The 23110-nt window shown below is 47.3% G+C and overlaps 1 protein-coding gene across 1 annotated transcript in view; it reads right to left on the reverse strand.

Moving 5' to 3' along the window:
• Positions 1–23110, reverse strand: part of GLT1D1 (glycosyltransferase 1 domain containing 1) — a 499139-nt gene that overhangs the window by 179896 nt on the left and 296133 nt on the right. Inside the window, exons 7-8 of the mRNA XM_086942676.1 lie at positions 7388–7483; positions 6391–6440 (exon numbers count right to left, since the gene is read on the reverse strand). Coding sequence (XP_086798802.1) covers positions 6391–6440; positions 7388–7483 — 146 coding nt within the window. The remainder of the gene's footprint in view (positions 1–6390; positions 6441–7387; positions 7484–23110) is intronic.

A 23110-nucleotide genomic window follows, 5' to 3' on the forward strand; every position in this document is an offset into this window, starting at 1 on the left:
ACAGTCGCCCTCATCCTCCTCGACCTCTCCGCTGCCTTCGACACAGTCTGTCACAGCACCCTTCTACAGCGGAATGGATCACTTCGTTCCTCACCGGAAGAACCCAGAGAGTCCGCCTCCCACCATTCAAGTCCGAGGCCACGGAAGTCATCTGTGGCGTGCCACAAGGATCTTCTCTCAGCCCCACCCTCTTCAACGTATACATGAGCCCCCTTGCGACCATCGCTCGCCAACACAACCTCAACATCATCTCCTATGCTGACGACACTCAACTGATCCTCTCACTCACCAAAGATCCGAACACCGCCAAAACCAACTTACACGAAGGAATGAAAGAAGTAGCCGAGTGGATGAAGCACAGCCGTCTGAAACTGAACTCCGACAAAACAGAAGTCCTCATCTTAGGCACCTCCCCCTCCGCCTGGGATGACTCTTGGTGGCCAGAGGCCCTTGGAAAGGCCCCCATCCCGACAGACCACGCACGGAACCTGGGCGTCATCCTCACTCTCGATGACCAGACAAGTCAACGCCGTTTCATCATCCTGTTTCAACATTCTTCGCATGCTCAAAAAAACATTTCGCTGGATCCCAACCGAAACTCGTAAAACGGTCACCCACGCACTGGTCACTAGCCGCCTAGACTACGGAAACACCCTCTACGCCGGTACTACCGCAAAACTCCAGAAAAAACTCCAACGCATACAGAACGCCTCTGCCAGACTCATACTAGACATCCCGCGTAAAGAACACATCTCTGGTCATCTGAAAACCCTCCACTGGCTCCCCGTAAATAAGAGGATTACCTTCCGCCTCCTAACCCACGCACACAAAGCACTTTACGAACTTGGACCTGAATGCCTCAACACACGACTGTCCTTCTACGCCCCCTCCCGTCATCTACGATCCTTCAACCAAGCTCTTGCCACTGTACCTCGCATCAACAAAACCACCATGGGAGGCAGATCCTTCTCCTACCTGGCAGCTAAAACCTGAAACTCTCTCCCTACTCACCTTCGCCTTACTCAGAACCACCTAGCATTCAGAAAGCTGCTTAAAACTTGGATATTCGACAAGTAATTCCCCACCCCTCCTCAAGCGCCTTGAGACCCTATGGGTATGTAGCGCGCTATATAAATCTTTTGACTTGACTTGACTCTTAGGAAGTAAAAAAGGGGGTGAATAAAGTTAGAAGGGTTACGTTTCGAAATGAAGCGGTATTGCAGCATGGGTCCTGGCAGGTGGGCGGTGACTGAAAGTCACTCGCTGGTGGGTGGGAAAAGGATAAACGGGGTCATTACGAGTTCACCCATAGGGAGACATACCTTGTATTGACCGTGCGTCATGCGCCACTTACTGCTTGATAGCCAGCCGCCCGCTTTGCCTAGGTCGTGCCCGTCTACAGGACCCAAAATCTGGAAATGCTCCTTCAGCTCGAAGTTATACACGGAAGTGTGGTCTCTGTGGCAGGGCACAGGCTGAGGGAATGACAACTACGCGCATGCGTGAGCGACAATCACGTAGGATGAGTGCACCGCTAACCCAGTGACAGGGTGGTCAGCACTCCGGTAATTGGAGAGCGCATGCGTGCTAAAGGAGACTAAACGAAAAAGACCAGGCGGATAATACGCGGATTTAGGAGGTTAGAGCCCAGCAGATACTCGGTATGCAACCACTGAACCTTAATGAAATTACTGAAATCTGGTCAGTGCGTGCGAATCCCTTGGTATTACTAACTTGGTTTCCTAATGTGCGTCTTTATGCCGGAGGGCGGGGGCTGCCTGCGCATGCGCGCCATTCGTAAGTTTCGTTTTCAGTAGCGAGCCCCGGAGCGAAAACTAAGTGGCAGCTGAAGTCCCGGGTCCCAGGAGGGGGCCCTGGTGAAGACCAGCGGGGCTCCCATGCCTAAGGGGAGAGCCCCGCTTCGTGCTGGCCTGGCAGAGGAGCTCGAGTGCTTTGTGGGGCTCCCATGAGAAGCCTGGCGTTTTCCAGATGGTGAGAGCCCGGTGAGGTAAGGAGGGGGAGGGGTGTGTGTCTGCGTGTATGTGCATGCGCGCGTGTGTGTGTGTGCCTGCCTGCGTGTGTGTGTGTGTGTGTGTGCCTGCCTGCGTGTGCATGTGTGTATGTGTGTGTTTGCGCACTTCAGGGAATGTGAGGCAGGGGATGTGCACGGCCTGGACGTGCGCGTCCACAGACACCAATCGCTGCGCGTGCCCGACCCCTGTCTCAGATTCCCAGGAGACGGGCAACATTAGTTGTCGAGCTGGAGGCAATGCTTCGCATTGCTTTCTCCAGCTCGACCTAAAACATGAATTCACTGGTTCACAACTGGCAAATGTGGGTGAAGTGAAATACATTCTCTTATTGCAGATTTTGTTGGAAAACATCTCAACCTATGGCGCCTGTCTTTGCATGTCTTTCACCATCCCTGGTGGTCCATTTTGATGGCCAGCAGCCGGTTGCTTGTTTTGCTTTGGTAAGGATGGTTTCTTCCAGGGTGGAGGCTGGTTCATTCTCGCAGGACACATGCTGGCTGCGTGCACGTTCCTGATTGGCGATTTATAGGGTCAGGCTGGCTGGCGGTTCCAGGAGGCAGGATACCAGACTGGTTTGTGGTTCATTTTTAGGTCTCGCCTACCCAGACAGCGCTAACTGGCTGCTTGAGAAAGAATGTTTCAGGGCCTCCCAATCAAGCATTGGCAAAGCTAACATGACTTGCCTACATATTGCAAATGTCGAGCCGTTGGGTTTGCAGTGTTGTCTGTGAAGTGCAGAGGAGGGAATAAGCTGGCAGAGGAGGGAGTAAGCTGACATAAGAGGGAGTAAAGCTGGCAGAGAAGGGAGTAAAGCTGGCAGAGGAGGGAGTAAGCTGGCAGAGGCGGGAGTAAAGCTGATAGAGGGAGTAAAGCTGACAGAGGGAGTAACGCTGACAGAGGAGGGAGTAAAGCTGGCAGAGGAGGGAATAAGCTTGCAAAGGAGGAAGTAAAGCTGGAAGAGGAGGAGTATAACTGGCAACGGATGGAGTACCACTGGCAATGGAGGGGGTAAAACTGGCAGAGGAGAGAGTAAAGCTGGAAGTGGAAGGGGTAAAGCTGGCAGAGGAGGGTCTAAAGATGGCAGAGGAGGAAGTAAAGATGGCAGAGGAGGGGGCAAAGCTGGCAGAGGAGGGGGTAAATCTGGCAGCGGAGGGAGCTGGCAGGGGAGGGAGTACAGCTGGCAGAGGAGGGGAGCTGGCAGGGGAGGGAATAAATCTGGCAGGGGAGGGAGTAAAACTGGCAGAGAAAGGGTAGAACTGGCCGAGGAGGGAGCAAAGCTGGAAGAGGAGGAATTAAAGCTTGCAGTGAATGGGTAAAACAGGCAAAGAAGAGAGTAAAACTAGTAGAGGAGGGAGTAAATCTAGCAGAGGAGGGAGTAAAGCTGACAGAGGAGGGAATAAAGCTGATAAAGGGATTAAAGCTGACAGAGGAGGGAGTAAAACTCAGAGGAGGGAGTAAAGCTCCATCCTAGGTGAAAGGTGTTGGCCTTACGGCTAGGGCGGTCGACCTCAAATCTGGGGAACTGGGTTCGAGTCTTGGCAAGGATCGCAACATCCTGTGATTCTGGGCCAATCACTTAATTGCCCTGTACCTAACAAAAAGGAATGTGTCCCCATGTAACAAAACTGGTGCTCACGTAAAGCGCTCTGATATCTGATACCTTCGGGTCAAGTTCATGCTATATAAAACTCCGTAAAAAAAAAGTTGGCAGAGGAGGAAGTAAAGCTAACAGAAGAGGGGGTAAAGCTGGCAGAGGAGGGATTAAGCTGGCAGAGGAGAGTGTAAAGCTGGTGGAGGAGGGAGTAAGCTGGCAGAGGAGGGAGTAAATCTGACAGAGGAGGTAGTGAGATGGCAGAGGAGGGAGTAAAGCTGACAGAGGAGGTAGTGAGATGGCAGAGGAGGGAGTAAAGCTGACAGAGGAGGGAGTAAATCTGACAGAGAAGGGAGTAAAGCTGACAGAGGGGGTAAAGCTGATAGAGGGAGTAAAGCTGATAGAGGGAGTAAAGCTGATAGAGGGAGTAAAGCTGACAGAGGGAGTAAAGCTGGATTAGGAGGGAATAAGTTTGCAAAGGAGGAAGTAAAGCTGGCAGAGGAGAAGTAAAACTGGCAAAGGACAGAGTAAAACTAGCAGAGGAGGGAGTAAAGCTGGCAGAGGATGGGAGAGGGCTGGCAGAGGAGGGAGTAAAGCTGGCGGAGGAGGGAGTAAAGCTGGCAGAGGATGGGAGAGGGCTGGAAGAAGGGGAAGGAGCAGAGTTTGTTTGTTAGCTTAAGTGAGAAAAATCTAAGTTCCGCTTCAGTGCAGCGAGGCTGCGCCCCTACCCTGCGCCGTGGCACTACACTATGCTAAAAGTGGCGGTGCGGAGGTGCACCGCCCCCAGGCTTGGCTTGAATTAAGCACCGGGGTGGGGATCAATCAAGGGGGGCTGGTAGCCGATGGCAGTGGGCGGTGTGCAGCATCAGCGCATAGGCCAACATCTGGCAAAGGACCAGAGGGAGATGTAGGGAAAAGAGACAAAAAATGTAATTTCCCCCTTAACTTGCATTAAAATGAGTAAGTCTTCTGCGACAGAAAGATTACATAATGCAGTTTTATACTTTAACAAATATGGTAATCTCCCACCTAAATCTGGAAGACAGGAAGTGACGAGGCAAAGATACAGAGGCGCGGCTTGTCAAGGCTGTGTCACCTGCTTCCTCTTCTTAAAAAAAACACTGCAGCACACTGCCACCAAGTGGCACTAATGCGCAACTACACAGCAGCACCTGGTAAAAAGACTCCTTAGAGGCCAATCACGGAGGAGAGTCCTCCCCAGAGCTTAGTTTGTGATAGAATGAGCGCCGGAGCCCGCAGTTGGGTCTATTAAATGTTGGGCTCCCAAATTCCAAGGATATGTAACCTTGAATCCACCTCATGCCTCTTTACTCCATCCCATGGCACTCACCGCCCTTACACCTCACTCCTGCAGGCTCCTCCCTTTTCCCTCTGCATGAATAGTTTTCCAGTCTTTCTCTTCCTACTTCTTTCTCCTTTGTGTGTCCATCTCTCTCTTGCTTCGGTTAAATTCTTGTACGAAACAATAAGTGCCAAGCCCCAGACACGAGTGATGGTGCTTCTCACGGGCAACCACCGGCTGACATTAGGGATTGGTCCACTCTGCACCTACCAGCGTCGAGCTGTATCCTACCAAAATGTGTCTATCACTAATTCACCCTCCTGCACCCGAGCCGCTGTATCCACTCGCCCGCAGTACGAGCCGTTCACTGTGGGTTCCATGTTTGGCAAGCTAAAGTGTCCAGAGGACACTCATTTAATGACCTTTGGAACACATTTAAGAGCAGCAAGAATACGATCTATAGAATAAGGTTGATGCCTATGTTACTTCCGCACAGTTTTATGTTTAAACTACGCATGAATTTACCACGCATGCCTTTACAACGCGGTCCGAACCACAAATGAATCTTTACGGTAAATTCCTTTATCATGCAAATCGCTGAGTGACATGCCATAAGGAAAGTGCTGGACTTTGCAATAGTATAATTCATCGCTCCAACTCCAGGCTACGCAACAGCAGGGAAAGTGCTGGACTTAAATTCCAACAACGCTTTCCCCAAGGCAAGTCGTTATTACAATTTGCGTGGTAAAGGGATGCATTTTAAAGACACATTCATCGTTCGGACCAAGAGGTAAAGGCACAACATAGTTCAAGCCTAGTTTTAAAGGCACAGTATGGTTCGAGCAGTTTTGTAAAGACACAGAATGGTTCGAGCTTCGTTGTAATGGCACAGTGTGGTTTGAGCTGTGCTGTAAAGGCGCAGCATGATTCATGCCACGTTGTAAAGGCACAGTGTAGTTCAAGCAAGTTGTAAAGGCACAGCGTGGTTTGAGCCGTGTTGTAAAGGCATAGCGTGGTTTGAGCCGTGTTGTAAAGGCATAGCGTGGTTGAGCTGTGTTGTAAAGGCACAGCGTGGTTCGAGATGCGTTGTAAAGGCACAGCGTGGTTCGAGCTGTGTTGTAAAGGCTCAGCATTGTTCGAGCAGTGTTGTAACGGTAGTTTCCCTTCCACACAACCAGAAAGTGATCTGTGATCGGTGCCTGGATACAGAGACCTGGTGGCTTGCAGCGGGAAAGCAGCCGGTGGACCCAAGAGGTGCCTGGTGGTCAGAGAGAACCAGGTCAACGAGGAGTGACCAAAAGTCAGGAGAACCTGAGAGATAGTTTTTTCAACATATTTTAACCAAGACAACAAAAATAGCACTAATGTGTTTACTGGGTTTGTCATTTACAATTCCAAATCAGCTTCAAATACAAGACAAACCCAGTATAGGATGAAAAATTAACTGGAGACACAAAACTTACTGTGGGTCCGATAATGATCATGCAAACACTGGTCTCCTTCCGATGCCACTCTAGGAGAGGAAAAGAACGCAATGAGTAACCCATGTCTGCGTTAAGACGTCTACGTACTCATAGTCAATGAGCTACACAAATGCAGAGGCACAAAAAGAAGTCCAATACAGTGCAGCTGGCTTTAGCCACTCAAATAAACAAGAAGTCCATAAAACGGTCTTGACTTTTCTATGTATATCCTTTATTCCATATCAAGCACGATTTTCAGGTCATCCGAAACAGGCAGCCGACACGTGTTTCGTCCGAAAGGACTTACTCAAGGCCAATCACGATAGTAGACCATTATTTAATATAGAGTTCTTTGTCCATGTTAAAACGTGTACCACCTGCGTTGAAGGTGTGACACCTGTAGCATAGAGAGTCGGAAGTATCCTCTCTAAGTACACTTCCGTACACAAGCGGAGGTCTTGATAAACCTGCAAGAGTAAGCAGTCTTGTTGCGCGTAGTCCCGATGTTTACATGGTGGTACACGTTTTAACATGGATAAGGAACTCCATATTACATAATGGTCTACTATGTAAATGTAAATGTAGATGTAAATGTAGAGGTACTTGTATAGCGCACGACTACCCGGAGGCCTCTCGGCGCTTGTACGAACACCGCTGAGGAACCCTTCCTGGCCTTTCCCTGTGAAGTGCCCACTCCTGGGCACCCCCAAGGTGAAGCCAGGCATCCCAGCGCTGTTGGGGCTGTTGTGGAGATTAAGCAAGCTATTGCCCAGAGTTGCAGAGTGGGACCCATGATTAGAATAGGCACCAAGGCGAGAATTATCAGGTCCAAGGAAATTGAGCCCAAGACCCGCCGAGGCGGGAATTGAACCCTGGTCCCGGGCCAGACCTCTGCATCAGGGTCTGCCGCTCTAACCATTGAGCCACACTTCTCCACTATCGTGTTTAGCCTTGAGAAAGATGCCCCCAACACCAGCATAACATCCGGGCTACGCACCTGAGAAGGCGTCCACCAAGAACAGAGGGTCCTTGACGCGCCGGAGGCCGCACACCAGCACGAAGAGGCGCACGGCATCGAGGCGCTGCGGGATCTCTGAAACACAAGAGGGTGGAGGCGTTTACAAGAGTCCTAGAGAAGAAGACGTCATTAGTGCAGACCAGACTCACCAGTCAAGGGCACGAGTCTCAGATACCCTGCTGCCATTTACCAATGCTTAGTTTAAAACAACGGAAAACAAGGAATTGATCACAGCGGATCCACCATGAAACGCACAGCAAAATATCAAACCGCAGTTTCCAAAATACCCCCTCAACTCCTGAATGGAAAACAGCCCAACATTCTACTGAAAGCACAAAACTTCAAAACAGTGGAAAACAAGGCTTGTAAAATGGCAGAACACGTGAAAAGTGAAGACAAAAACAGGTCACTGCGCTCTGGGGGACTCATGAAAAAGAAATAAAACAAATTCACTAAAAAATCTTTTATGCCACCTCATGTTCCTGTAGGATTCTTAGAACAAAACCCTTAGAAGCGGAAACGCCGACATCTTTACCCTGTAAGAAGACCGACTGGAGGGAACGCAGACTCCTGAGCCTCAGGGTGTCAGTCAGGGCCACAGGAAGTGCTTCCCTCTGTGCCAGGGTGGGAGGGGGCACTTATAAGATACGGCATGGAGGAGGTGTGGACCGACCTGCTCAGAGAGGTGTCACACTCAGGACTCAGAAACCGGCAATGCTCCCTGGGGTCAGCGGTTCTCAGCCTCCATCCTCCTGTGCTGGCAGAAACACCCACAAGACAACAACACCCTACCGCCTTATGCAGGATACAAGGGCCCAAAGCAACACAATGTTAAAAACTTGCCTTTCCCCATCCCCCCCCCCCCTCTCGCATGTCTAAAAAATCTTATTTGATTATGTTTTTTTGTGATTTTGGAAGAACAGACATCAGCGCCGAGACGCCTTAGGGCATTCGTGGCACTTAACACATTCAAATCACATCAAAATTTGTTGCACTGACACAGGGGCGGCACTTGCATCTAGCGCCTAGATCTATTTTAAGCTGAGACCAACCCTCAGGGCCTCACTTACACACTCAGACCTCTCACCAGCCTTTTACTTTAACACAACACACCACAGGTAGTAATTCCCCATGGTAGAGACCCTCACATACTCACATACACTTAGGGTAAGGGATTGCTTAGTGGACCATGAGACAGGGGGTAACATGCTAGTGCAGGTACTTCCTTATATGGCCACTTAGTCAATAAAGGCTCACCTAGACAAGGTTAGCCTCATCTCCTTTCGTTTGGGTGGGTGGGGGGGGGGGGGGTGGGGTTGTGTACAAAGGTGGAATATTAGTACATGGCGGGCCCCATTTTTTCCTGGTGTTTTGATGGTTTTTTACTTAGTGTGTCTGGGACCCCTGCTAACCAGGACCCCAGCCTAGCTGTTTTCTCTCTAAATTGATTGCATGTACATTAGGTACACTCCAGATTGGTTACTGGGTTACCCTTGTGGGTCCCTAGTATATGGTACCTTAGGTACTAAGGGCATAGGTACCCCAGAGGCCTACCAGGGGCTGAAGCATGTATTATGTCACTCCTGGGAAGCCTTCCAAAATGACACCACAGTACTGCTTCTGCAGCCTGGGTAAGGTGGTGAATGCACCCCTTACTAAGATATAGGTTACCTATATCTATCTTATATCACTGACACATATAAAACTGTAAGTCACTACTATGGCAGGCCTTAACAATCCTGAAGGCAAGAGTGCTTGGTTTTGTGTGAGAGGGTGCCCATGCATGAGCAGGACCCCTCTGCAGCTTTCAGAATCACTTCTCTGTAGCTGTTCTGTGATGCAGCCAGGCCATATACTATTAAGTGTATTATAACCTTGCAGTTAATGCTAACTTTGGAATGGCTGCATGGAAAAATGTTGTGTTTGGTGTCAAACACTTTGGAATCCTACCCCCTGCCAGTTCACAAAATGGATGCTGCAGCCACAGACACGACCCTGACCTCCTGCTGCTGGACGAAACTCCAGCAGAGGAGGCCTGGTCAATAGGTTTCCTGTCACAGGGAGGTGTAACCACCTTCCCCAGACAGGCTTTAGTGTATTGGGGCTGGGTGGGTGCATTCAGAGAATGCTTTTCAGACAGTGCTGGGGGCACACTTGGTGTCCCTGTGCATACCCCAGTTCAAACTGGTTGCAGGGGCACTCAGCCCCTGCTCAGGCACGAAACTGGACAAAGGGAAAGGGGTGTAACCACCCCCTCCCTGGGTCCACCCATAGGTGGGAGCCTAGAGTTAGTCCAATCCCTAAACATAGTATAAGTATAGAAACCCAGGCCTTAGGACTTCAGATTACCCTGGACGAGACGCTGCAACATATATCCTGGACCTTTGACATTCTATTTCGACTAGAAGACGGAAGAATCTCCCTTGGAGTCAAGGAGTGACTCCCCTGTTCAAACAGGCACCAAAGAAGCATCTTGCGGGTCTGCATTTCCGAGGCTCTCGCCAGATCCCGGAGGTTTTGTGACACAGGACACAGACTTCCAGACATCTCTGAGGCAGACGCGAGATCCCAGCAAAGCAGAGACCTGTAGCCAACACGAGAGACGTGGGACCAGAACTCCTGGACACGTGCACATTTGCAAGTGCATCGACTTCCCGAGCTTTCCCGAAGTTGTCAATGGGCTACTTGTAGTCCAAGCCCGAGCACCATCTGCACCGAAGATTGTAGGCCTACACTCCAAGAGTGTTCCGGGGGCCGCTTCTAGCATTTCCGCTCGAGGCTCCTTCGCGATCCCTGGTGCGTCGACTGGTGGGTCCCCACGAAGGTAACTCTTTTGTTTCTTGGGCTTTCCTAGTTGCTCCAGATGTGCCCTGACTCCTCTCCAAAGGGTGAATCCCTCAGACCTTGCTGGTCTGCACCAAAGCCAATCTTTGCTTTCTGTGTGGGTTGCTGTTGCCAAGGCTTGTTGGGTCCAATCCGGAAACCAACACCACAGCACTCAACATCCTTTGTGGGACAGCTCTAATCCAGCTCCTGGTCATCGTCGACGCCTCCTGGTCCTCGTGGCTGAAGAATCAAGCTTCACCTTCTTCACCTGAATTCCCCCAACACTGGTTGGCACCCTCTCTTCGCCTTCCTGGTCACTGGCTAGTGACCCAGACTCTTTCCCCTCTGCTTTCAGATTCTTCAGATCTCCGATCTACCCTTGGATCCATCTGGACAGTTTCCACTTGGTCGCCTGCAGCACTTCTTAGCAGCTCCTCATAGGAAACGGCGACGAAACCCAACAAGAAAAGACACCTATGCACCCGGCTTCCCTGCGTGAGGTAACACAAGTACTCCGGTGCTCCTGTGGGTCTTGACTTTCGAACTGTCTAGTTCTGAAGGGGTTTTTTCCTAGTCCACTCCTAAGTGTCCTTAATCTGTAATTTTCCAACTGCGACTTTACCCATAGAAGTTAATGGTGATTCGCTGAGTTTAGACACTGCACGCGTCCCCCGCGGGTCACGTGTGTCACTACCTCGGGAGGTTCTTGGTTGCCCCAGCAGTTTTAAAGGCTCTAGGCTTTGTATTTATGTCAGTCGTGGTTCTTATACCACTTTCTTAGTATATGGTTTGTGACGCCCCTAGGGCTAATCATACATTGTGCTAATTTACTGTGTGCTACATACGTATATATTATGTACTTTTGCCTCTAGCCTCATAAAGAGACTAGAGGGATGTGTTTAGAATAAATATATATATTTTATATATACGTGGTGTGGTTCTCCTTTCATTTGGTCATTACATGAGATTGAAGACTGGTCAAACAAGCTGCTTTACATTCCTTCAAGACTTAGCTCTCCACAGCTACCACTAGGATAGCTTTCTATAAGGTTGTCTTTAACCTACCATAAATTTGGACTGGTGCAAGGTGCCCACTAGAATAGTGGACACCATATGCCAGGCCAACTTCTCACACTGGGCCCACATGGTGCACTGTACTAGGGTCTGACAAGTAAATCAAATAGCCAATCATGGAGTCACTTATCCATTGCAACAATTTACAGTAGGGAGCACTTGCACTTTGGCCCTGAACAGCAGTGGCACAGTGCCAAAAGCATTTAGACCAGCAAAAACACAGGGGGCAACAGAAAAGAATGCAGCTCAGGGGCTGGTATAGGTAAGGGATGGTTAGGGTTGTTTGGGGTTCAACGAAGGGTACCGTTAAGGGGTAGTACATTTGGCGTTCACGGATAGGAAGCGTTACGGCCTAATAAGGGGATATTAGGAGAGACTTGCATAAAGTAAATAATGCATGTAAAAGTAACAACTTTTAAAATGTAATATTTTTCAAATTGTCATAGGTTATAATGAAGGATACAACATTATTACCTTGATGATTTCACAAAAAATATAAAACTCGACTTTATTACATACAACCCCGCAGCACTCTACAGGAGAGCCCAGACTCCAGGACTCATCAGGTCTACAGCGAATGAAGGTTATTGAGTCAAAGACACACCAGTGCGTCCAGAGAATACATTGACCCTTCTGGCCGGACCCCCCTGGCGAGATATACATAGCAAGTCTATGACTGCAGAATCGAGACCAGCAGTCCCCAGAGTTTCCAGCGCAACACAGGAGAGACCAGGGCCACCAAGAGAAATGTAATCACTTCTCCGATGCACATACTTCAGGAGGATACAGCGTAGTGTCAAAGACTGACGTAAAGTAATTGTTTCCTCAAGGCCTCACCCGAGCATGTGACGACGTACCGCCTTTTTCTAACCACACAGGGTCTTCTTAGGGCGGCCTCTTTCTACGGGCAGACTAGTGAGCCAACTGTGTATTTACGGAGCGATCTTTGAGGTCTTAGGGAAGAGCCGCAAAAAGATTCATGATTAAAGAAGATTTTTAATTAAACTATGCATGACCAGAATTAACTACCACATTCAACACTTCAAGCGCTACTGATGCCGGCGGGGTCTCACCGCAGCAAGATCGATAGGGCCTGACAAACAGCCCAGTGAGAGCAGCGCTGCCATAAATTCTAGTTTCAAATACAAGTCGCTTGATTACTATCCGTGTGCTTCATGACACTGACCAGCCATTACATTTTTAGGTTTAAAATTCGAGATCTCGTGTAAATACTTTAGTATATACCTATATGTATATGTACTTTGTGGGCTTTTGGAGATCAACCCTAGGACTTGTCTTAGTCTGCTCCGCGGATGGACTTTTTTTTCTGTTCACCTCCTCTATTTAACTGTGTTGATAGAAAACGACCAGTAGAGGTCAGTAAAATACCAGAATTGCTTTCTGCTTGTTCAACTGCCTCTATTTAACTGTCTTGATAGAAAACGACCAGTAGAGGTCAGTAAAATATCAGAATTGCTTTCTGCTGAGGGACTTTATTTTTTTAAATTTTTCTGGAAACTGCATCTATTTAAGTTTCTTGATAGAAAACGACCAGCAGAGGTCAGTAAAATACCAGAATCACTTTAGCAGTCTCTAGATTCAAGTCCATAGAAGTTGCTTTCCATGAGCACCAGTAGACAATATTATTTTTTTCAAATCTTGTATTTTCAGTGATATGAATACTGAAGGCCCTGCTTTTATATTAAAAACAGAGCTTTGGACTATACTACTTCCAGCTGAAAGGCAATTTTTCTCTTGATGTGTTCCCATACCTGGTGTGTCACGCAGGTTGGTGCTTACTTTCCCTCCATGTTAAACAACAGTAGATGTTTCAACACCCAGGCTAATGTGCTGTATAGCTAAATACATATAAGGTCCCAAAGGCGAGACGGATTGCATAGCAAAGGCTTGTTATTTACATATATGTTGCAATGTATAAAGCTCAGCATGCTGCCACAGGGCCGCTTCATGCCCTGAACAATACTCGCGCCAGGGCGCTCGCTTTATTTATAGCTCCTAATTCTAGTGCCCTCTCTACTCTCCTGTGAGTCCTTCGTCGTCTTTTGTGGGTCAATTTATAATTAACTGCTTTATTTACTTCGGAAGCATCCAGAAAAAGCTGCAGAGTTTCCAGTACCTGTCAGTTCATCAATATTTTTGTTTGAGGAATGAAAATGCCTGTAAGTCTGATAAAAAAAATTACCAAGAAAAATTAAACAAAACATTTCAACAGAAGGGGCAACACAGCTATTTCAGAATTACATACAACATCATTTTCTAAATCCCTTGCCTTTTCCCAATTATACAAAAGATTGCACTACTTGGCCATATTTTGAGCATTCTGTTCGATCTATTCATTTATCGATACCTTAGCTGTGGAAGCAGCCCAGCCGGCTGTCCTGCAGATGATGTCCATTGATCGGGACCGGGGACTGAAGCCCACATATGCACCGCAGGCCGCAGGCCGCATTCATTGGAATGCATCTTATTGAGTAGCACCCAGGCATGGAAGAGAACTTAGGTTCTTCTGAAGCCTAGACACAATCTCAGCTGTCGGGGGGTGCATTCTCCAGACAGTCCAGGTAGAGGTCAGGCTGTGGAGACTCCTTTCTGCTTTTGATGTAAGAGAAGGAAATTTGGATCAACACCAAACTCCTGATTCATGTGAAAGTCTGAGAGAAGCACTGTGACAAAGACTGGGGTGGAAAGTGATTTCAATAGGAGCTTGTCTTCATGGAACCAGCGTAAGGTTCACAAGAGGAGAGAGCTTCAGACTCACCAGTTTTTAGTGCAGAAGTGACAGTAATTTACATCTCTTATGCCACTGGCTCAAGAGTTTGATTAGGACAGCCAATACAACTTCAGATCCAAAAGAGGGTGAGACTCGTGACAACTGGAGCGAGCACAAGATTCCGTAAATTGATATTCAACTACAGAATTCTGGAAGGAAATATACTTAAATCGGAGTTTCTGTGGGAAGATAGGTCCTGTAAGAGTCTTCTGGGATACCTGAAGATGAGAAGCAAAGGGATGCTTCTAGTAACAGAGAAGAGATCCGCCTCCCCCCTCGCCCCTCCCCCCAGAGTCTGGCAACGCAGCCTCGTGGACCAAGAAGTGGCATGGAGATACTCATGCTGTCCTCAAACTGTAACTGTGGACCGATTCAGGAGATGAGCACCTCTAGTATGAAGCTGAAAGAGGGAGGGTGGAGTACCACAGTCACCAGCCCACACTCCTGCCCATTCCTCGGTTGTGATACCTCAAGGGGTCAAGTTGAGGAGCGGTGGGGAGCACTTGCTAAACTCAAAGAGATCCCTGCACCAATGCCCACTTCCCCAGAAGGATGTGACAGGAACCATCCTGCACATTCTACTCTTCCGTCGCTTCAGGAAACACAGGGAACCGGTGGAAGACATTTAAGAATTGGCAGCGCTTAAGTATCCTACCAAGACTGGATGCCCTGACCCACTGAAGGCATGCGCTGATGGCACTCTGTGCTGTCTGCCGAAATAAAACTCGCATGTGGTCTGCTCAAACTGATGACCCATGACCTGAACAATTTCACACAGAGTTCTTGTTCATTAGGTGTCATTTCTAGCATGCTAAGGGAATCGTCCCAGTGTTTTGAGCCCCACCAGGTTGGAGCGTAAGAGGGTAGGGCCAAATGATAAAGCCACCTTTAGAGATGAATTGCTAGCTTGCACAGGTGTTGGGACTAAGCCCCTCCCTTTGTCTTACATAACATATTGGTATTGTGTTGTATATCAATCCAACTTTTCTCCTTGATGTACAACCTACCTCCCTTTGGCAACGCTCTTTCTGGTGGAGACTCGATCTAACTGCAGCTTCCTCACCTTTTGAATATTCCGCAGGCGTCAGACTTGATCTGGAAACCGTTTCAGCAGTACCTCTGTGTGCCGGTAGGTGGTGCAGTGCGGCTTCGCACTGATGCTGTTCCGGTCCGGGAATGACGTGCGGAGCCTATCCAGGCCCCACTCCCATGCACCGATGTCAGTTCCTTTCAAGGCTGCCTCGAGAAGTAGAGCCCCAAAACTATGCACGCTCCGAGACGTGGGATCTTATTAATGGATGGAGTCCAGATCCCAGGACGAGGAGGATGGAGGGTCAGTGAGGAATCTAAGGTTAGAGGAAGTCTCTACCAGAAGGAGCATCACTGAAGGTAAGTAACTTGTCTTCTGATAGAAACCTCTAACTTGCAGATTCCTCACTTCTGAATGAACACGGAAGCAGCACCTATTTAATGGCGGGTCTTTGAAAGGACTCAAACCACAAAGTCCTGAAGGCCCGAGCAGGCAAAATGCCCCTCTCATTGAACCTGGGTGTCCAGACAGTAGTGCTTCGTGAACGCATGGGGAGACGCCCACGGAGCTGGGTGGTACCCGCCTTGGCTCCATTGCCGTGTGCTTGCAGCCCTTCTGGAGGCCGCTCTCTGGCCAGTGCCTGCAGATATCCATACAGAGCACGATCCAGTGCGAGATGTTCCGTTTCTGCAGGGCCTTGCCCTTTTTGCTGCGGGAACCCCACAAAGAGCTGATCACCCACCCAGTGTTCTCTGGTATAATCAATGTGAAAGCTCAGCGGCCCTCTTGGGTCCAAGCGAGGGGGTCTCCTCTTCCACGCACGGGAGAGGCTTAGAGTGCCAGCAGGGTGATGGTGTGACCTACACAACGTTGAGTGATGGTGTGACCTACACAACTTGTGATGGTGTGACCTACCAACGTTGAGTGATGGTGTGACCTACCAACGTTGAGGATGGTGTGACCTACCAACTTTGAGTGATGGTGTGACCTACACAACTTTAGTTAAGACCGATGCTCGCGTCTGTAGAACCAGTTTGTCTGGGAAGAGGGTGATATACTACGGATTGACAGAGACTCTGATACTCACAACCTCACCACACCGATATCGTGAGGTGGAGACATGAGGGTGGATGGATGTTTGTGTACAGATGAACTGATGGATCGGTGTGGGTGGATGCACAAAGGTGGACGCATGGCGTTGGATAGAGATACAAGAATGAATGCACTGATATGCGGGTGGGTGCCTGAGAACGGTATGGCGGGGTGAATCAGGTGCAAGCAGGTGAATCAGGGCACGAGTTGAGGGCACACGCGGGTGGACGGCGTCCATCCTGCCAAGAAACTGGGCCCCACTGTAAAAGAAGCTGAATTAGTCCCGGTGTAATTTCCAAACACCAGGACACTTTCAGCAGCCCCTGCACACTGTTATCTGCTTGCAATCGCAACAACCTGCAGGCGGCGACAGGGCGGGGCTCTCTTATTTCTGACTCCTGCTGGGCCCATAACAAAGGGCGACTTGAGGGGGCATCAGGCCTCCTTTTGTTGGAGTCTCCTGGCTGGGAGCAGTCAGGAGCCTCACACCTGATGCAAATGAAGCAGAGGGGAAACAAAGGCTCGCACCTTGTTAGCACTTCACACATACTTAGGAGAGACAGCCTTTCACTTTGCTCTGTCCCTGTTTAGGAGACATGCATGCGCTGTAAGAGGTCAGATGTGTTGGTCTTTCCCAGCATTTGCACAAAATTGCATTGATCTAGCGCATACTCCCCCTGAGGAGGTGTTTGTAATAATTTAAATATCACTATTTTTTCTTTTAAAGCACTATGGGTAGAGGAAGCTTTACGCTGACAAAAGGCAACATTGGTTTATGTGAAGCGCACAAAAGTGTGAATCTTCTGCTTGAATCAGGAGGTTTTGCAAGAATCCTCGAAATGTGCTTAAACGTACTCATGATAGACATGTTAAACATATATGTGAGGGCTTAAGATCTGATGTCACTTCTTGTGGTGCCACTTCCTGTGATGTCACGTGCTGTGATGTCACATGCCGCGATGTCACGCGCCGTGATAATATTTGCATACCGATTAACTAGGTTAGTCCCCCCTACACCTTTTTCAGGACTTGTGCCCTGTGGTGAATGATACATATATGAATGAATAAACATGCTCTGCGTGTACTGGCGCAGGAATCAATCCACAGGCGGCATGGAGGGTTTGCTGCTGGCCAGGGACGGGTGGTTGAATGAAACAATGAATGGATGTGGCGGGTGAGCAGGAGTCGGGTGGTCTCAATCTCCCCTGGAACTCTGCCTTGCTCCCTTTTTACTCAGCATTCCCAGGAGTTGATTCTACACTATGCTGTGCTGATCACACTTAAAACCAAAAAGGCTCCCAGACTAATCTCCTGACGACGTCGATACAAATACTGACCGAAACAATAGTTTTTTTTTACACAGAATAATACAAACATGCTATCTTCAGAGTGGCTGGCTGTCCGTTGTCCGTGAAGGATTCTTTAACGGACGCCTTTTGTCCGTAATTTTAACCGGGCACAGCTTGCCCCCGCCTCCCTTCTTGACTCAGATGCTATATGAAAGCTCAGACCCCCAGCAGCACTGTAGAGGCACAGCGGGATGGCAACCTTCACACCTCCAGCCCTGGATGAGCTGTTAAGAGGTGCTCGAAGGTGACAGAGGGGGAGGGGCTGCAGGTTCAGGAGCAGGGGGCATCCATTCACATGCAAACAGCCCTGAATGCGTCTTGTATCTGCTATTCAGAGGGGGGCTCACACATTCCATTTCTACCCAGGGCCCCAAACATCCTAGACTCGGCCAGATTACACCCCTGATTACACCGAGGCAGCACCTGCTTCTCTTCACCGAGCTTAATTACTGTCACTAATTTGTAAGCAAACCTCGGCTCTTCAAACATGCATAATGTAATACAATAAAGAAATGGCACAATCGCACCCACACTGATTAACAAAGTGTAAAGATGAGGCGGAGGCAGCAGGTTGATGTTCAGGATTTATTCAGGAGAAGAGAGCCGTCCAGCTTGAGGGGAAGACACAGCAGTAGCAACTGCCAAGCAGGGAACACTGGGGAGGAATCCTCGCTACAGGACAATCTAAGGGTGACATCACAGGGAGAGGGAATGACAGCAATGGCAGTACAGATCACCACACACCTCCCCCCTTTTTAAAAAAAAACAATTCAAGGAACACAGTAAAACAAAGAGAAAAGGCAAATCAGATGTAATCACGATATTTGTTGGGCCTCGCAATAGCCCTTGAACTTCTTCTTAAACAATTGTCTGTACTAACATTAGAATCAACCTTCAAACTATTGTCAACATTGATATTAGAAGAAGGAGCAGTTACACGGGAAGGATCTTTGGCAACCCGGGAAGTGCTCCACCAATTGCCATTAGACAGTTTGACAGCATTCTTGCGAACATCAACAACCTGTTGGGATTCCAGAAATTTAGAAAAGCCTTTCTTAACTATGACCGGATTCTTGATTCTAACCCAGTCACCAGGATGAATGTTATGGGAAGGCTCTTTCTTAGGTTCAACAGGACAGGGTAGAGAACTAGAAGATTTTTTGTTGGCACACTCCCACACTGCTTCCAAATCACAGCCCCGGTGGAGACTCTTGACCATCCAAAACGGGACAGCTTGGGAGCAAGCTTTTCTTCCTCTCATTAGCTCGAAAGGAGAAAAACCTGTGGCAATATGGGGAGAAATGCGATAAGACCATATAAGATCCTTTACAGCTTGGAAGATACAATTATTTGACCTGAAAGCAGCTTGCACACATTCGACAATGACTCTGTTAAATCTCTCGGTTTTGCCGTTGCTTTGGGGATGGTACAACGGAGTTCTGGTATGTCTAATACAGCAATTGTTGAGAAAGACACTCATTTCTTTGGAAATGAATTGAACCCCATTGTCGGTAAGGATTTCTTCAGGACACCCTTCCCTGAGAAAGATTCTGCTTAAACAATCAATAACACTCTTGGAATTAGGAACATTTATAGGTTCGACTTCGACCCACCTGGAAAGATGATCAACAAGGACCAAGAAGTATTTGGAAGTATTGGGAAGAACATGGAACGGACCTAAAAAGTCCAGACCAATTTTTTGCCAGGCTCTGGCGGGAGGGGGAACGACAGAATTAGAAACACCTTCTAAAACGAGAACCTTGTCACTGGTGTTGCAGCGTGAACAGAGTTTGATGGCCTCAATAATCTGGTTGTCCATTCTTGGCCACCAAAAATTCGATCTGACATTTCTCTTGGTGATGGTGGCACCAAGATGACCGGAGTGTGCATCAGTGATAATTTTTTCTCTGTAAACAGAAGGGGGAATAAATTTGTCACCCCTAACAATTTTACCATTCTCCAAAGAAAGTTCAGAGTTAATTTTCCAATAGATTTGAAGCTCAGGAGAAAGAGTTTTCTCCTTGGGCCAACCTTTTTGTATGAAGAAGATGACATCTTTGAGAATGGCATCATTCTCGACAGCCTTGATCCAGTCACATTCAGCAAAAGAAACAGACGTTTGGGAGATATTGGCCACAAAACATTCCTCAATATCAGTTTCGTCATTTTCGTCAGGTACTTGTAGAGGTAGCCTTGACAAGCAATCTGCCCGTCTGTTTTTGCCGCCAGGGATGTAGACAGCCTTGAAATTAAATTCCAAAAGTTTAGTGGAAAGTCTAGCCAATCGCGCAGTGGTGCGATTAACGTTTCTGCCTGATAAGATATCAACAAGGGGACGATGGTCAGTTTGGAGAATGAACGGTCTACCCCATAGATACGATTTGAATTTCTCAACACTCCAGGCACAAGCAAGCAGTTCCTTCTCTATAACGGAGTATTTCCTTTCGACAGGACGGAGAGTCCTGGAAGCAAATCCGACGGTAAATTCTTTACCGTAGGCCATTTGAGAAAGAACAGCTCCTAACCCATATTCACAAGCATCAACAGTAACAATAGTTTCTCTGTTGCCATTGAAGGGTTGAAGAGCAGGAGCATTGGTAATGTGCTTTTTGATAAGTTGAAAACCTTTTTCACACTCATCAGACCAGCTGAAAGTGGCACCTTTTTTAAGTAAAAGCCTAAAACACTCTGTGGTCTTGGCATAGTCTCTCATGAATTTTGAATAAAATTCACAGAGACCCAGAAAGGACAAAAGCTGTTCCTTGTTGGAAGGGGCGGGAGCTTCAATGATGCTTTTGACAAGACCAGATCTTGGCCTGATGCCATTTTCAGAGATAATATGACCAAGATATTCTACTTCTCTGGTTTTGAAAACACATTTGCTCTTTTGTAACGTCACGCCTCTATGTTCCAAAATGTGAAAGACCTGGTCAATGACTTTGTCATGTTCGTTCTCAGATTGAGTGAAAATAAGAATATCATCTTGAAAGACGACTACATTGGAGAGTTCTTCAAACATCTCCGACATGATGCGCTGAAAAACAGCAGCGGCAGAAGCCAAGCCGAAGGGAAGGCGACGAAATTGGAATACACCATCAGGTGTGACAAAGGCAGTGAGGTGACGTGAGAGAGGATGCAGCTCAATCTGGTGGTAGGCCGCCTTTAAGTCAAATTTTGAGAACCAAGTGGAAGAACCTACTTTTGCTATTAAATCCTCAATGCGAGGGAGGGGAAAGCCATCAACCCAGATAGCCTGATTGAGACTGCGTAAATCCACACACATCCTAAGGTCACCAGACCTTTTCCTAGCAAGAACGATGGGAGAAAGCCATAAAGTCGATTCAACTTTCTCAATAATTTCTTGTTCGCACAGAGATTTCAGATGTTTGGACAAGTCTTCTCTAATGCTGAGTGGGACATTTCTAAGTTTGTGTTTGACAGGAGTAATGCCATCTTTGACTTTGATGAAATGTTGAAAATTGGTGATTTTACCAAGGCGATCTTCAAAAACTTTTTTAAATTTGAGTTCCCACAATTTATCATTCAAAATGTTACATACAGGGGCAGGAGATGAAGACATAGAATGAGGAACATTGCACTCTTCAATAAATACAGGATTAGGTAGACCAGGCTTAATGGTGACACCAAATTCTGCCTGATGGATGAGACCCAGTACATTGATGCCCCGTTTAGCAACATAAACCTTTCCTTTGATAAATTTGCCAAAAATGGAAATCTCAGCCCAGAAATAACCTAAAAGATTAATTCTACTTCCCTCAAAGGCTACAGAAAGGACATCAGGAGGAAGTAAACATTTGTCATGCCAAAAGTGAGAATACTTTTCGTAGGAAACAATGGTGATGCGAGCACCGGTGTCCACAAGTAGTTGGATATGACATTTGTCAATAGTGGCATCAACTTCAGGATCAGGAACAAGAAAAGTACGACTAACAGTATTGTCGTCTTTCACAACAACCACATATTCTTGACTGGTAACATCATATTCAGAATAATCAGTAGAATGCTCAAAAGAATTTAAATCAGGGGAGTCATTCTCGTTCATAACACAACGTACATCACTTCTTTTACCTCTCATGCAGACCTTTGAAAAATGACCATTTTTGCCACATTGACTGCATTGTTGGTTGGCAGCAGGACAATTTTTGAAATTAGAAAAGTGGTAAGAAGAACCACATCTGAAACAAAAAGTGTTGCGGTTGAATTGTCTGTTAGGCATAAAGGGTCTTCTGGTGCTAGTATTTCCCATTCTCCTAAAATAATTACGTGAATCACGAGGAACAAAATTAGAAGTCTTGATGGGAGGGGGCATTTTAGTGGAAACAGCACCAGAAATAGAAGTATTGGAAACAGCACCAGAAATAGAAGTGTTGGAAAGAGAAACTTCTAGTTGTTTGGAATCTTCCAAGGAAGTCTCAATACTCTTGGCTATATCAATGGCTTTATCAAGAGAAGGATCCTTGCATGATAACAACTTTCCCTGGATTTGTTTACAAGAACAACGAGCAACAAGTTGGTCTCTTATAAGTTGAGAGGTGAAATTGTCAAATTCGCATTTAGAAGCAAGAATTTTTAAGGCAGTAACAAAAGTATCAATGCTTTCTTCAGGTTTTTGAACCCTGGTAAAAAATTTGTAACGATGAACAACCATGTTTTTTGTTTTAACAAAGTACTTGTCTAGTTTGGCTATGGCTATATCAAATTCATCAGGAGCTTCGCCAGGAGGAGGAACATAAGGTGGAAGATGATCAAAGACATTTTGGCCTTCGACGCCCAGATGGTAGTACATTAGACTCTTTTTCCTTTCAGCGCGATATCTAAGACCATCTATAGCACCCAAGTAGGCCATAAAAGATCTCAACCATAGCTTCCATTCAAGAGGAGGATCACCAGGAGTCTGAAGAAAAGGAGCTGGAGGAGAAACGCTTTGCATTGTGGTATCTTCTATTTTCTCTAGGAATGAAGTATTAAAATTAAAAGAAATGAGCTAATAAAACAATTAACAATGATAGTACAAATAAAATACACAATAGTTTGTAAAAACTGTGTACATCAGTGTGCAAATGCCGTGCACATCGGCGTGTGAGTAGTACACTGAGCCAGAACTGTGCACATCAGTGTGTGGATGCTGTGCACATCAGCGTGTGAGTAGTACACTTGTAAGAATTGTACACATCAGTGTGCAAATGCTGTGCACATCAGCGTGTAATTTGTACAGAATAGTGTATAAATGAAGAGAGAGAAAAAAAAAGGTGCACGTCAGTGTGCAAATGCTGTGCACATCAGCGTGTGAATAAAGGTAATAAAGACATCCGCGTTGAAAACGTGAGCGTGGAAGTATTGATGAAAAACGTGGAAGCTGTGCGCATCAGCGCGAAGTTGAATTTTTTTTAAATATGAAAAGTGCTTGATCCGCTGTGGTAATCCAATTTGCCAAGCGCTAGAGCTGTGCGCATCAGCGTGATGAATGTAGAAAGGAAAACCTTTGTGACGTTACAGAGCTTGATGAGCAGCTGAGTGCA

Source organism: Lissotriton vulgaris, chromosome 11 (genome assembly GCF_964263255.1).
Source record: "Lissotriton vulgaris chromosome 11, aLisVul1.2, whole genome shotgun sequence".
Lineage (NCBI taxonomy): Eukaryota > Metazoa > Chordata > Amphibia > Caudata > Salamandridae > Lissotriton > Lissotriton vulgaris.